This window comes from Mobula hypostoma, chromosome 1 (genome assembly GCF_963921235.1).
Source record: "Mobula hypostoma chromosome 1, sMobHyp1.1, whole genome shotgun sequence".
NCBI classification, from domain to species: domain Eukaryota; kingdom Metazoa; phylum Chordata; class Chondrichthyes; order Myliobatiformes; family Myliobatidae; genus Mobula; species Mobula hypostoma.
This window is the reverse complement of record NC_086097.1, coordinates 92224609-92239826: the sequence shown is the minus strand read 5'-3', so window position 1 is coordinate 92239826 and position 15218 is coordinate 92224609. Positions and strand designations below refer to the sequence as shown.

At 42.1% G+C, this 15218-nt stretch overlaps 1 protein-coding gene across 3 annotated transcripts in view; it reads left to right on the top strand.

Annotated features, from left to right (window-relative positions):
* ltk (leukocyte receptor tyrosine kinase) overlaps positions 1 to 15218 on the top strand; it is a 252845-nt gene that overhangs the window by 97324 nt on the left and 140303 nt on the right. Inside the window, exon 2 of one of the 3 annotated variants that reach the window (XM_063052662.1) lies at positions 10095 to 10199. The exons of the other annotated variants lie outside the window; for them this stretch is intronic. Within the exon in view, the coding sequence (XP_062908732.1) occupies positions 10172 to 10199 (28 nt within the window). The 5' untranslated portion in view covers positions 10095 to 10171. The remainder of the gene's footprint in view (positions 1 to 10094; positions 10200 to 15218) is intronic. 3 annotated transcript variants of the gene reach the window in all.

The following is a 15218-nucleotide window of genomic DNA, read 5'->3' as shown; positions in this document are numbered from 1 at the left end:
AATATTTAAAGTCATAATTACTAGTAATTGAGAGCAGTTTGACTTGGTGGGTATCAGGCTAGTTGAATTTGTGTGGATAGGGAGTTTATCCAATTTTCCATGCTGTCAGGCTGATGCCAGTATCTTACCTGCATCAACTCATCTAGCTGCCTTGTCCTTTTAAATCTAGCTTACAGGATCTGGGCACATGGGCAGCACTGGTCTACCTTGCCCAACCCTAACTGTTCTTGGGCTGAGGCGGCAGCTGAGAGTCAACCACATTTGTGGATCTAGAATCAAACACAGGCCAAGTTGTGGAAGAAAGGCAGAACTTCCTCCCTGAAAGCAATAGTGAAGCAGATGGGCAACGTGCACAAAATGTTGGAGGAACTCGGCAGTTTGGGCAGCATTCCAGAATTATTTTATCACTTTTCACTTTGGGATTCAAACTCCCTGTCTCTGGATCAGAGTTCTAGACCTCTGTTTCCTAATTACATGTTCAATAACTTACTACTTTGCCACCATAGCCTGAGTGCTTTTGGGTGTAAGGCTCCAGTATTTCACATTTTGTGGATGGAACTGACCATGATGCCAGTTGTCTGTGATAGTGGAGATCTCAGGAGAAGGTTGAAGTTAAACATTCACTGGGCACCAAATCTTACAAATGAAATTTTGACCTTAGGTTCACCAGAGTCCACGAGTTAAATTATGACTTTAGAGGGCATGAGGGGTTTATAATGACCTAAAGAGTTCCACTTTTAATTAAATGATTTTCAATATATTATAGATTTTACAGTTGTTTGAGAAATTTTTATACAGACAGACCTAGCTGTGAATAAGTTAAACTATGTGCCTTAGAACATGTCTCAGAGAGTTAAAATCCCCTGCATAGCTGCCTCCTGGGTTCTGAATCTAAAACTGGATTAATGAGGTGTTGTATGTAAACTAAGTTCAGTTTAAATGACGCACACAAAATGCTGGAGGAACTCAGCAGGCCAGGCTGCATCTATGGAAAACGGTAAATAGTCGATGTATCGGGCCGAGACCCTTCATCAGGACTGCTGCCTGGCCTGCTGAGTTCCTCCAGTATTTTGTGTGTGTTGCTTGGTCTTCCAGCATCTGCAGATTTTCTCTTGTTTGTGTTCAGTTTAAATGAATTGAAATGACCTGTCAGATTGAAATAATATCACATGTTGTGAATTTTGCCTCATTAAATGTATGTAAGTTACACCACTAAACTGAGCAATATTGACTTATGCATATCAATATAGTGTGCAATAGCACAGTTTAGTGGTTCAAAACCAGTTGTTTCTAAACCCATCTTCACTTGATCAGTGTTTGGGAAAGATGTCTGTGCAAAAACACTGCAAAGGACAGAGGGGAGCAGTTCAAGTCAGAAATAATGACTTCAGCCACTGCTGAACTAAATATTGTAGACTGGAAGGACATTGTTTAGCTCAGTTTCTATGCACCAGCTCTCTATCAGAGCTATTCACTGTTTCCATTCCCAAACCCTTTCCCTTTTTCCACATCCATGCCGTACATTTATCCAACTCCCCCTTGAAAACCACAATGGAACCTAGTTGCAGACAGTCTATTCCAGACCTTGACCACACTCTGACGTAAGCCATTATTAATTATCTTCCCTTTATTTTAAGTCCATGACCCCTCGTCCTCTTCAGCAACAAGAGCAGCCTCTCAGTGTCCACCCTGTCCATTTTATATTCTTCTCCCAGGCTGTTCCTCAGTCCACAGAACTGCTGCTCACTGGATGTTTTTTTTTGCACCATTCTCTGTAAAGTCTGGAGACTGTCGTGCATGAAAATCCCAGGAGCTCAGCAGGTTCTGAGATACTCAAACCACACTGTATGGCAGTAACAATCGTTCCATGGTCAAAGTTACTTATATCACATTTATTCGCCATCTGATGATTGGTCTGAACAACAACTGAACCTCTTGACCATGCCTGCACACTTTCATGCCTTGAGTTGCTGCCGTATAATTGGCTGATTGGATGCTTGCATTAAGAATCGGGTGTACCTAATAAAGTGGCCACTGAGTGTAGTTATGCTCTTATTTGCCTTGAAATTAGTTCCACTAACATCTATTTTCCATGCACAAATTGAGCATAAAAGCAGCATTACGTGGGTTAGATTGCCCGAACACTCAACTCAATGTCAAACTGCACCCACTGGGCAATTGACAGTGGGTCATTCAAAATTAAATGGGTCATTACTGTGGTGTGTAGGATTGCAGAGGTGACTGTAAAGGTGGGAACTGCTGGGCAAATGCTGAGGAATGGGAGAATGTTCTGAGTGCCATACTGAATCAAATGTTGGCTCCAGCATGACATTGCTCAAGGAAGCTCGACACTGCTGAGATCTCAGCTTTGCAATTGAACGTATGTCTTTTTAGGAACATTCATAAGCAATATTTGGATGACCTGCAACACTGGTTTAACATAAAAAGTGGGTAATGATGCAATCTGTAGCCTGAAATAAGTGCTGCTGGTCTTTGACCTAACTCTTAAAGGGGACAGCATCCTTTGGAGATGCAAGAGACTGCAGTTGCTGGAATCTGGAGCAATAGATAAAGCACGCGAGGAATTCAGGGGTCAGACACCGTCCATAGAGTGAAGTGTACAGTTGACCTTTTGAGACCCCTCATGTGGATAAAGAAGGACCCAGATAATGGGTCTTGACCCAAAGTGTCAGCTGTCTATTTTCCTGCACATGACCTGCTGAGTTTCTCCAGTGCCTTTTGTGGAGCATCCTTGATTTTGTAAACCTCTCCTACATCTCTCTAATTTCTTTGCTCAACAGAGAACGACTCTGGATTTCACATGATAGACAACTTTCACTATGCAGGGTGGATAATGGATAATTGCTGGCACACGCCCCCCCTCCCCGATTTCCCCCCTCTTATTCAGTAGTCTGCTGCCTTGTATACTCTGGTTTAATTTTAGTTTCTCTTAAATCCCCACACTGTCAATGATCTCAGTAGACAGCTGATACAATGAAAGTATTCCCATAAAATGGCAAAACAGAACCTCTCTTTCTTTACCAAGAATAAACACAGAATACAGGAAGAAGACAGAAGAAATATTGTTTTGTCAGAGTTATAGGAGCTTATGAATGAATAGTTGGCACTGTGAGACAGGCTGAGCAGAATATAATGTTGCCTACAGCCTAAAATCTACAAATGGATACTAGATGCATGCTGGTGTAGAAGCTAATTGGTCAGTTGCCTGTTTGAATTGGGCTTTTGCAAGTTAGGGATATAATCAAAGGCGGAAAATTGAGTACATGTGCAGAAAATTCCTGTCTAGCACTCCATTACATCCAATGTGTATGGGCGTGTAATTTCGTATGTTTCATCAGAAGTGACGGAAACAGTGACCAACTGTTAGTGAGGCCCATGTGCTCTTCCCAGCCCAGATCACATGGCCTACTCATAATTAAATCAAAGAATGAAAATCATGCTGTCTTCCAACATGACAACAAATTTAGCCAGAGCATTAAAGAGGTAAAGTGGACTTCACATGTTTCTGTCCTAGAGTAGAAGTCCAGTATTTCTCAGTCACGATGTACAGTCAAGGAGTTCCTGTTATGGATATTTCTAAGTTAATGCCTAAGACAAAGGCAGAATGTGTGTAGGTCACAGAGATTCCAGAAGAGCAGTGCGAGGCCGCTTGGTTCTTCGATCTTGTTCTGACCTTCAATAAAGCATTGGCTGATCTTCTCAATTGCACCAATCTAACTCCACCATATCCAGGGTCCACTGATTCCCTGGACTATTCAGAAATCTATTGCTCCAGAGTCATAGGGAAGTACAGCACAGAACAGGCCCTTCGGCCCATCTAGTCCATACTGAAACCATTTAAGCTGCATACTCCCATCGACCTGCACTGGGACCATAGCCCTCTATATCCCTACTATCCATGTACCTATCCAAACTTCTCTTAAAATGTTGAAACCGAACTTACATGCACCACTTGTGCCAGCAGCTCATTCCACACTCTCATTACCCTCTGAGTGAAGAAATTCCTCCTCATATTCCCCTTAAACATCTCACTTTTCACCCTTACCCCATGCCTCTGGTCGTAGTCCTACCCAACCTCAGTAAAAACAAACCTGCTTGCATTTACCCTACCTATATGCCTCATAATTTTATACAAATCAATCATCTCTCCCCTCAATCTTCTACGTTTCAAGGAATACAGTCCTAACCTATGCAATACACACAAAATGCTGGAGGAACTCAACAGGCCAGGCAGCATCTGTGGAAAAGAGTACAGTCTACGTTTTGGGCTGAGATCCTTAACAGGATTGGAGAAAAAATAAGAGGAGGAGAATTAAAAGGTTGGGGGGGGTGGGGAGAAGAAGAAACACAAAGTGATAGGTGAAACTGGGGAAGGGGGAGGAGTGAAGTAAAAAGCTGTGAAGTTGATTGGTGAAAGAGATAAAGGGCTAGAGGAGGGGGAATTTGATAGGAGAGGACAGAAGGCCCTGGAAGAAAGAAAAGGGAGGAGGAGCACCAGAGATGGGCAGGCAAGAAGATGAGGTGAGAGAAGGAAAAGGGAATGGGGAATGGTGAAGAGGGTGGGGCATTACCTGAAGTTGGAGAAATCTATGCTCATGCCATCAAGTTGAAGGCGACCCAGATGGAATATAAGGTGTTGTTCCTCCAACCTGAGTGTGGCCTCATCACACCAGTAGAGGAGGCCATGGACTGCCATGTCAGAATGGGAATGGGACGTGGAATTAAAATGGGTGGCCACTGGGAGATCCCGCTTTTTCTGGCTTCTTACTTCACCCCTCCCTGTCCTGGTTTCACCCATTGCCTTGTGCTGTTCCATCCTCTCCCCCCACCTATGAGGGTGGGGCACTCCTCATCTTTTTTTCTTCAGTCCTGCCGAATGGTTTTGGTCCGTAACGTCGACGGCACTTTTTTCCATTGATGCTGCCTGGCCTGCTGAATCCCTCCAGTATTTTGTGTGTGTTGCTCGGATTTCCAGCATCCGCGGACTTCCTCTTGTTTGTGATCAGTTCGATCTTTCCTTGTAACTCAAGTCCTGTGGATCCAGCACCATCCTTGTAAAGTTTCTCTGAACTCTGTCATCCTTAGTTACATCTCTAACTTAATTACACTTCATAGTAGAGCACCTACAGCCCTCTGGGACAGGAGAATCGAATATTCATAGCACTTTAAGTGAGGAGTTTCTAACCGTGGTTCTAAATGTGTGCTCCGTATCCTGAGACTAAGTTTTAGGTAGGACTGTGAATCTGGTATCTTCTGCACTTGGTCACCACTCACGCCTGTAGCTGAGATGAGACAAAGTAAAAAGGTAGCCCTTTGGCCTATTATATCTGCACTGACCTTAAGACACCCAAGTACACAAATCCTACATGAATCTAATCTCATTTAACCTTTTGCACCCCTATCAACTTCCACCCCCTCCACTCAGTCCCTCTACCAATTCTTCTGCTAACCACCTACTATAGATGCAATGTTACAGCAGCCGATTAACTAGCATACCTCTGGTGTGTTACGGAGTGAAAGGTTACACACATGTGCACAAAGCACATGCATACATACACACATGCACAGATGGACAATGCCAGGATCACCTGGTGTGTCAGAGAGCATCTGCTGAAGTGAGGAACAGAGATAATGTCTTAAATCAAAAGGCCTTTTTTCAGTCTGACCAGTTGAGGAAATATCAGTGCAAGGTGATTCGTTCATTTTGTTTGCTTTAAGTAATTATGCACTGATAATTATTGTACTTTTTTTTCATAGACCACATTCCTCTCAGACCTGTCCCAGGTAACCTGTATTAAGATGGATTTAAAATCATACGATGTTATTGTGGATGTTATTGTGTAATATACTTCCCTGCTGGTATCATTCATATCCACCTTGTCCTTGCCTTTGTCTCAAAACCGGAAGCCAGCAATTAGGGTCCAACCGAGCATCCACAAGGAAAGGTTGGGTAGGGACCATTTGTTAAATGTCACAGAAGAGAAAGATCACTAGCCTCTGGTCCTTCTAATCCATTTAAGCCTCACATGTGCTAAGACCCTGTGTGCAAATGATCACGGAAGCAATCTACTACACAGTAGATAATGTTGCTGGTCATGAGATCGCCTCCAACCAGCCGTCTCGGACCTCCACACTAGCACACTAGCTTCCCTCTCCCTCTCCCCTCTACATTCAGTTCTTGTCACCCCATTATAGGAAGCATGTAGAGAGGGTGTGGAAGAGGTTTACCAGGATGCTGCCTAGATTAAAGGGCATATGCTGTAAGGAGAGATCTGTTTAACTTTGATTGTTTTCTCTGGAGTATCAAATGTTGAGGGGAGATCTGACAGAAGTTCATAAGATTATGAGAGACAGAAGTTTTTAAGATTATGGAGTAGATTCTCCCGGGGTCGAAATACCTAATACTAGGGGCATGCATTTAAGCTGAGATGGGGTAGGTTCAAAGGAAGTCTGTGGAACATGGTTTTGAAAACAGAATTGATGGGTAGGGTGCTTGGGATGCACTGCCAAGGGTGGTGGTGGAGGAGGCAGAAGTTTAGGAAGTTCTTAGTTAGGTACATGAATGTGCAGAGAATGGAGAGGTATGGACATCGTGTAGGCAGAAGGGATTAGTTTAGTTAGGCATTGAACTGCCAATTTAATTAGTTTTGCCTTTTCCTGTGCTGTGCTGTCCTATATTCTATGTTCAGTGCAGGAGTGAATAAAGGGGAATAGACTAGCAGCCACTGAATATCACAGAGGGGCTCAGTATATGGGAATTCAGGGAATGGGGATCTTAGAAACAGGGTCAGGCTAGTCTGCTCCTGTGATGAGACTGTGGCTGTTCTCAACAATAACTCCATTTACTGGCCTTGTGTTTTTCTGTTACCTTGCTCAGTGAAATCCATCCTGTCACATGCAAGGGGTAACTCTACAAAATACATCGAAATTGTAATAGTCAGCAGCTCGGGAGAGAGACACAGAGTCAGTCATGAGATACTGAGGTGGTAAACTAGATTACTGATGGTGAGTGTCTGATATATATTGGCCAACAGTTGGGGAGATCTTCATTGTCCCTCTTCACATTTTACAGCATTATTTACATTCATGAGAGGGCTGACCGGACCACGGTTTAACACTTCCTCCAAAAGACACTGCAATAATGTGGCACTCCCACCCCATTGCATTGGTGTGCACCCCGACACTCTGCCTGTGGCCACAATGAGGAGGCAAACACGTATTCAATAATGGAAGACTGATACCTGACTTAGATACCTAAGAAGAAGAGACAGGAGGTTTGACAAAGAGGTAATACTATAAGGAAAGACTTGTGAGAACTGCTGAAAATTAAACTGGTTCTGTACAGCCTCAGAGAGGTACTCTATTGAAAAAGGATATTCAACCCATCAAATCTTCATTGACTATCAACTGCCCATTATTTACTTCTTCCCTCCCCACTTTCCCATCAAATATCCCCTCTCACCCCCACCAAATTCTACCCCTCCGCTACGCACTAGGGGGTAGTTTACTGCAGCTAACTAATACACCTACCCGTGCATCTTTTAGCATGTGGGAGGAAGCTGAAGTACGAGGGGAAACCCACAAGGCTGCAGGAAGGACATACAAACTCCACATTGCCAACACCGGACAGGATTGAACCTGAGCTGCCGGGGCTGTAAGGCAGTAGCTCTGCTGGCAGCACAACACCAACCAGCACATTTATTTAAAGGCTTTGAGAACGGGGAAATCTTTGAGGCACAAAGAAGATAAATGGGAGTGTGTAAATGTCCTCCCCAGATTCACAAGGGTTTTGGTCACCTACTTGTGGAAGGTTTAGAAGAAACTTTGACACTTATCAGAAAAATAGAGGGCAATCAGAATGTTCCTGCTGCATTGAGAAGTAATGGCTTTAGTGAGAAATAAGTGGAACGGATAAAGGAAATTGTTAAAGGCGTTCACCTCAGTTAAAAACAAGGCCATGATGTGGTTGGTCACAAAGGTCACATCGCTGAGTTAGTGTATTTGTGCCTTTCAGAGCTCTCATGTGCCTGTCATTTCAATTGGTTCTGCCCCACAGGGCCATCAAAGTGCACTCAAAGACTTATTTTGATGCTTTCATCAAGCTGTTAAAAAGGCTGAATTCAACAATTCACTTTCTCAATTACAGTACTGAAATGGTGCTCTTTAACCTTTGGATCACTTTGAGAGCTAATAGATTCAGTAGGTAATATCTTCTATTATGCTTTTATATTCTGCCCTGATGCGCAGTTGCACTACTGGTAGAGCCTCTGCCTGACAGATCTAATGACTCGCGTTCAGTCCTGGCCTCTGGTGCTGGCTGTGTGGGGTTTTGCACATTCTCTCTGCAACTCCATGGGTTCCCCTTGCTGCTCCCATTTCTTCTTGTGTCCCAAAGGCATGCTGATCAGTAGGTTATTGGCCATTGGTGTGCAGGTGAGACGAAGAATCTAGGATGAGTTGAGGATGTGCAGAAAGTAAATTTTGGAATGGATGTAAGCTTGCCATAAATGAGTGGCCAGCAGCTGGTTTTGAGATGATGGGCCTGCTTCTATACCGTACTCCATGATGTAATTCAGGAAAGATTTTTATGTGTGTTGATTCATTGTGCAGGCACCAGTGATTACTGCAAAGGCTGAATAGGAAATGTGATCCAGACAGTAAGCCCACCATATGTTGCTTTCGTTGTTGTGGAAAGGATAGGTTCATGCGACCCTGAATTTGCCAGACCCCTGGAGTATCTCTGTGTGTCAGTGACAGGAAATGGTGTTGTAGTGGTTAAGTTATTGAATGAGTATTCCATCTGTCCTGATTTACAAGGAGCCTGAAAATCCCCACCTGACGTTTTACGAACAGCTAATATCAGATTTCTGCTATCAGATTTCTGAACGGTCCATGAAAACTAACTACCTCAGTATTCCTCACTTACAGCAACTTTTTTTTTAATCTTGTACTGTACCGCTGCCACAAAACAACAAATTTCATGACGTAACGTCAGTCTGATTCCAATTTGGCCCTGATTCTGATTTGAACACAAGAAGGCATAAAATGGGAGCAGGAGCAGGAGGAGGTATCTGTCAGGACAAGCTTGAAGGGTCATTCTATGTGATCAGAACTGATGTGTCCCAGACTTTATCAATACCAATTCCCCATCACCCTGATTTCTTAGATCTTTCAAAAAAAAACTCTTTTCAAAACACCTCCATCGATCTTGTATAGGATTTCTGGGTAAACCTAATGACATGAATTTAAATGTCATCATGGATACTGGGACACCTAAATGCAATTAATTAAACAATCAGTAGGTAAAATAAAGCTGCTGTCAGTAATGGTGACCATGAAAGTACACAAAGCTTGTTTGATTATCAAGTATTATTTTCTCTTTCTTTCTTTTTAAATCTTTTTATTGAATAAGTATACAAAAAGGTAAGCCATATAGGCACTAATACACTGTTAGAATATAATAAAATTACAGGAGATATTAATACAGAAAAAAAAAGTGATACAAACAATGTAATTTAAACATAACATACTAAGGTAACATAATAGTATACTAATTTTTATATATATATATCAATAGAGAAAAGGGAAAAAAAAACCCAAAAAAAACCCACCGTGCAACTAAACTAAAAGCAAAGCAAAGCAATAGGCTAACTTGGAACCAAGTAGAGTTAAAGAACTTAAAATCACATCCTCAAACCTGACCTCCATTAAAAACAGTAAAAAAAACAAGAAGGGTATATAAATATGGAGCAAAAAAGAAAAGAAAAAAAAATTACATTAAATGAAAATATTGAATAAAAGATCTCCAGGTCTGTTCAAATTTAAGTGAGGAATCATAAAGATTGCTTCTAATTTTCTCCAAATTCAAGCATAATATCGTCTGAGAAAAGTATTATTTTCTCTTACTTGACCTGGCCTTACGGATGTCCAGTTAATTGTTAATCTATATTGTCAAACAAGATAAGTTGCTCATTCTACTAGAGGAACTCTACAGGTCTAGCAGCATTCAGAGGAGGTAGAGGAACTGTTTATATTTTGAGTTGAAACACTGACAATTCCTTCTCCCCGTACAGATTATTTGTGGCTCCAGATTACAGCATCTGCAGTTGGTTGGATCCGATCCAACAAACAGAACGAGTGATTGCCTTGGATGTTTTTACTTGGATCGTTGAACATTGGTAATATAGAATCCAGCAAGTCAAGTTTACTGGTTCATTGGAAGCACCAATGGCGGGGGAGCTGCATTGCCTGGGTTGTGGCGAGGACTAGGCCTCGGTCACGGGGTCACCTCGGATGCAGCAGCCTGTTACGGTTGCCCAAAATTCAAAGTAAATTTGTTATCAAGGTACATATATGTCACCATATAAAATCTTGAGATTCATTTTCGTATAGGCGCACAATAAATCTATAATAGAATAATAACCATAATATTATCAATGAAAGACAATTCTAACTGGGTTTTCAACCAGTGTGCAAAAGTCAACAAACTGTGCAATTACAGTGGCATGCAAAAGTTTGGGCACTCCTGGTCAAAACCTCTGTTACTGTGAATAGCTAAGCGAGGAAAAGATGAACTGATTTCCAAAAGGCATGAAGTTAAAGATGACACATTTTTTTAATATTTTAAGCAAGAAAACTTTTTTATCTCCATCCTTTACAGTTTCAAAATAACAAAAAAGGAAAAGGGGCTGAAGCAAAAGTTTGGGCACCCTGCATGGTCAGTACTTAGTAATACCCCCTTTGGCAAGTATCACAGCTTGTAAATGCTTTTTGTAGCCAGTTAAGAGTCTTTTAATTCTTGTTTGCGGGATTTTTGCCCATTCTTCCTTGCAAAAGTCTTCTAGTTCTGTGAGATTCTTGGGCCGTCTTGCATGTACTGCTCTTTTGGGGTCTATCCACAGATTCTCGATGTGGTGGGGAAACTGCTAGAGTCAGTTATCAAAGATGTGATAACAGCACATTTGGAAAGCGGTGAAATCATTGGACAAAGTCAACATGGATTTGTAAAAGGAAAATCATGTCTAACGAATCTCATAGAATTTTTGGAGGATGTAACTAGTAGAGTGGATAGGGGAGAACCAGTGAATGTGGTATATTTGGATTTTCAAAAGGCTTTTGACAAGGTCCCACACAGGAGATTAGTATGCAAACTTAAAGAACATGGTATTGGGGTGGATAGAGAATTGGTTGGCAGACAGGAAGCAAAGAGTGTGAATAAACGGGACCTTTTCAGAATGGCAGGCAGTGACTAGTGGGGTACCGCAAGGCTCAGTGCTGGGACCCCAGTTGTTTACAATATATATTAATGACTTAGACGAGGGAATTAAATGCAGCATCTCCAAGTTTGCAGATGACACAAAGCTGGGCGGCAGTGTTAGCTGTGAGGCGGATGCTAAGAGGATGCAGGGTGACTTGGATAAGTTAGGTGAGTGGGCAAATTCATGGCAGATGCAATTTAATGTGGATAAATGTGAGGTTATCCACTTTGGTGGCAAGAACAGGAAAACAGATTATTATCTGAATGGTGGCCGATTAGGAAAAGGGGAGGTGCAACGAGACCTGGGTGTCATTGTACACCAGTCATTGAAAGTGGGCATGCAGGTACAGCAGGCAGTGAAAAAGGCGAATGGTATGCTGGCATTCATAGCAAGAGGATTCGAGTACAGGAGCAGGGAGGTTCTACTGCAGTTGTACAAGGCCTTGGTGAGACCACACCTAGAGTATTGTGTGCAGTTTTGGTCCCCTAATCTGAGGAAAGACATCTTTGCCATAGAGGGAGTACAAAGAAGGTTCACCAGATTGATTCTTGGGATGGCAGGACTTTCATATGATGAAAGATTGAATCGACTAGACTTATACTCTCTGGAATTTCAAAGATTGAGGGGGGATCTGATTGAAACGTATAAAATTCTAAAGGGATTGGACAGGCTAGATGCAGGAAGATTGTTCCCGATGTTGGGGAAGTCCAGAATGAGGGGTTACAGTTTGAGGATAAAGGGGAAGCCTTTTAGGACTGAGATGAGGAAAAACTTCTTCACACAGAAAGTGGTGAATCTGTGGAATTCTTTGCCACAGGACACAGTTGAGACCAGTTCATTGGCTATATTTAAGAGAGAGTTAGATAAGGCCCTTGTGGCTAAAGGGATCGGGGGTATGGAGAGAAGACAGGTATAGGGTTCTGAGTTGGATGATCAGCCATGATCGTAATGAATGGTGGTGCAGGCTCGAAGGGCCAAAAGGCTTACTCCTGCACCTATTTCTATGTTTCTATGTTTCTATGTTTAGGTCGGGGGACTGTGAGGGCCATTTTAAAACCTTTAGCTTGCGCCTCTTAAGGTAGTCCATTGCGGATTTTGAGGTGTGTTTAGGTTCATTATCCCATTGTAGAAGCCATCCTCTTTTCATCTTTGGCTTTTTTACAGACGGTGTGATGTTTGCTTCCAGAATTTGCTGGTATTTAATTGAACTCATCCTTCCCTCTACCAGTGAAATGTTCCCACTGCCACTGGCTACAACACAAGCCCAGAGCATGATCGATCCACCCCCATGCTTAACAGTTGGAGAGGGGTTCTTTTCATGAAATTCTGCACCCTTTTATCTCCAAACATACCTTTGCTCATTGCGGCCAAAAAGTTCTATTCAAAAGGTTCAAAGGAACATCTAAACAAGCCTGATGCATTTTGGAAACAAGTCCTGTGGACAGATAAAGTTAAAATAGAACTTTTTGGCTGCAATGAGCAAAGGTATGTTTGGAGGAAAAAGAGGTGGTAGCATTTAAACCGTACCACAACTGTTGAGTGTCCTTCATTGATTCAATTTCAGTCTGGGAAGAGAGAGGTTTAGCCCAAGGGAGAGAGCAGGGGCTTCTGCTGGGCACACAGAATCCATGCTAAGTTGGGGCTGGCCCCTCCTATTGATGCTGCCCTCTGGTGTTTGCTCAATGGAAGAACAAGCTGGACCAGGACAATCTACAGTCATGCCACTCGGACTTGAGCAATCTTTTATTTCTTTGCGACTGTATGCTTTTCTGAAATTGCAATCGTATGTGCTAGGTGCTGTGTGCTGCTGGTAATGTGTTTATCACCTTGGCCAAGTATGAACACTGTTTTGTTTGGCTATATTCATGTATGGTTGAATGATAATTGAACTTGAACTCTTGTGTCTCCAGTATCAGAATCAAACCATCTGAACAACTTGTCATCTAACTAGGCCCTGGAACCCTGGACACAAAACATGAGAAAAGTCCTGTCTTGCAGTGAGCCTTGTAAAACCATTCTCATACATATTTGTGGGCTATAGTTTATATTAGGAAGATGCTCCATAGTTAAAAAATAGCCTTATATGGTCATATTCCAGGAGTGAAGCCTCTCCACCAATATTCCACATCAGTCTCTGGATAAATTCTGTGCCATTGACTGAATGGCTCCACTACGTAGAGGCAGAAGGTGTGCAAATGGGAGCAGAAAGCAACTGATAATCATAAGCTTTAACCCAGACTTTTGGTTACCTTATGACATGAAGTCACTTAGGCAAACAAGGCATCCTCCATCCTCCCTCCTCTGATGAATGCATGCATGAATGCCATTTGGAAGAAGCAGTGATGACAGCAAAGGCACATTCTCCATGTGGGAGATTCCAATGTCCACCAGCAATATCGATTACCAGTGGCATTGATGAACCCATAAAAGTGTAGTTCCTGAACTGGGTCTCCCAGGGATGGGTCATTCATACAGTTTTGTCATATAATTATTAAATATAATGGCCTCCAAAGCAATACACCACATGATGAAGCAGCTGGAAAAGATCCAGACAAAGATAGTAACCCCAATTCCACACGATTTCAAGAAACTGCTGAACTTTGGGCACAGCAAAGAACATGGGATCAGTTTTGTGCTCCAGAACTATCTATACCTTCAGTATATTACAACAAGCTTGACAATTTGGAAAGTTTCCCAATTATGTATTGGCCCCAAAACTAACGAATCTAATACAATCATTAGGATGTTGATGGAAGGTGTCTTCAGCAGTGCTATTGTGTGTTACCATAACCACTTACCAATGACCAATTTGGATTTCATCAGGACCACAGTCTTGATCCAAACGTGACTAAAAAGCTGAATTCCTGGGAAAATTTGCAGCAAGCTCATGTACTATGATTTCTCATCTTGTCCTATAACTTTGAAGAAGACTATTCCGATCATTGAAGAAGATCATTCACATCATACATTGGCTCTCAGGCCATTACCAGCGGTCCTATTCTCCAATTTATTTCCCCACATCCTATTCTCTCTCATATCCCCACTCCCACCAATTCTCCTGCTGCTCACCTACACAAGAGGTTATTTACAGTGGTCAGTTAATCAACTGACCAGCATGTCTTTGGGATATGGAGGAAACTGGATTACCCTCAGAAAAGCTACATGATTATACGGAGAATTTGCAACTTCCACACATATATCACCCTTGTTTATAGTTGAGTGATTTGAATAATTTATGTATTTTAGATGCTGGTGTGGATGGATATTAGACTGAAATCTAATCTAAGGATCCACATATATTACCGGATACCTGGAAGTGAGTTTAAAAACTGGGCCTAATTCGGATGCTCAAATACTGTACTGAAAAATGGTTACTTGGGAGTTATATTCCAGGAGGGTGAATATATAGACAGCCTACAAGATGGCATTTTAGAGCAGCTCATGGCTGAGCCCAGTTGGGGATCAGCTATTCTGGATAGTGCTGTGTGATGAACCGGAATTGATTAGAGAGCTTAAGGTAAAAGAACCCTTAGGGGAAATTCATCATAATATGATCAAGTTCACCCAGAAATTTGAGAAGGAAAAGCTAAAGTCAGATGCATCAGTATTCTAGTGGAGTAAACGGAATTACAACACATGAGAGAGGAGATGGCCAGAATTGATTGGAAAAGAACACTGGCAGGATGACATTAGAGCAGCAATGGCTGGAATTTCTGGAAGCAATTTGGAAGGCACAGGATAGATACATCCCAAAGAGTAAGAAGTATTCTAAAGAAAAGATGACACTACTGTAGCTAACAGGAATAGTCAAAGCCAAGCTAAAAATCAAAGAGAGGGCATTTAATAGAGCAAAAATTAGTGGGAAGTTAGAGGATGGGAAGCTTTTAAAAACCAATAGAAACCAACTAAAAAAAGTCATTAAGAAGGTAAAGATAGAAT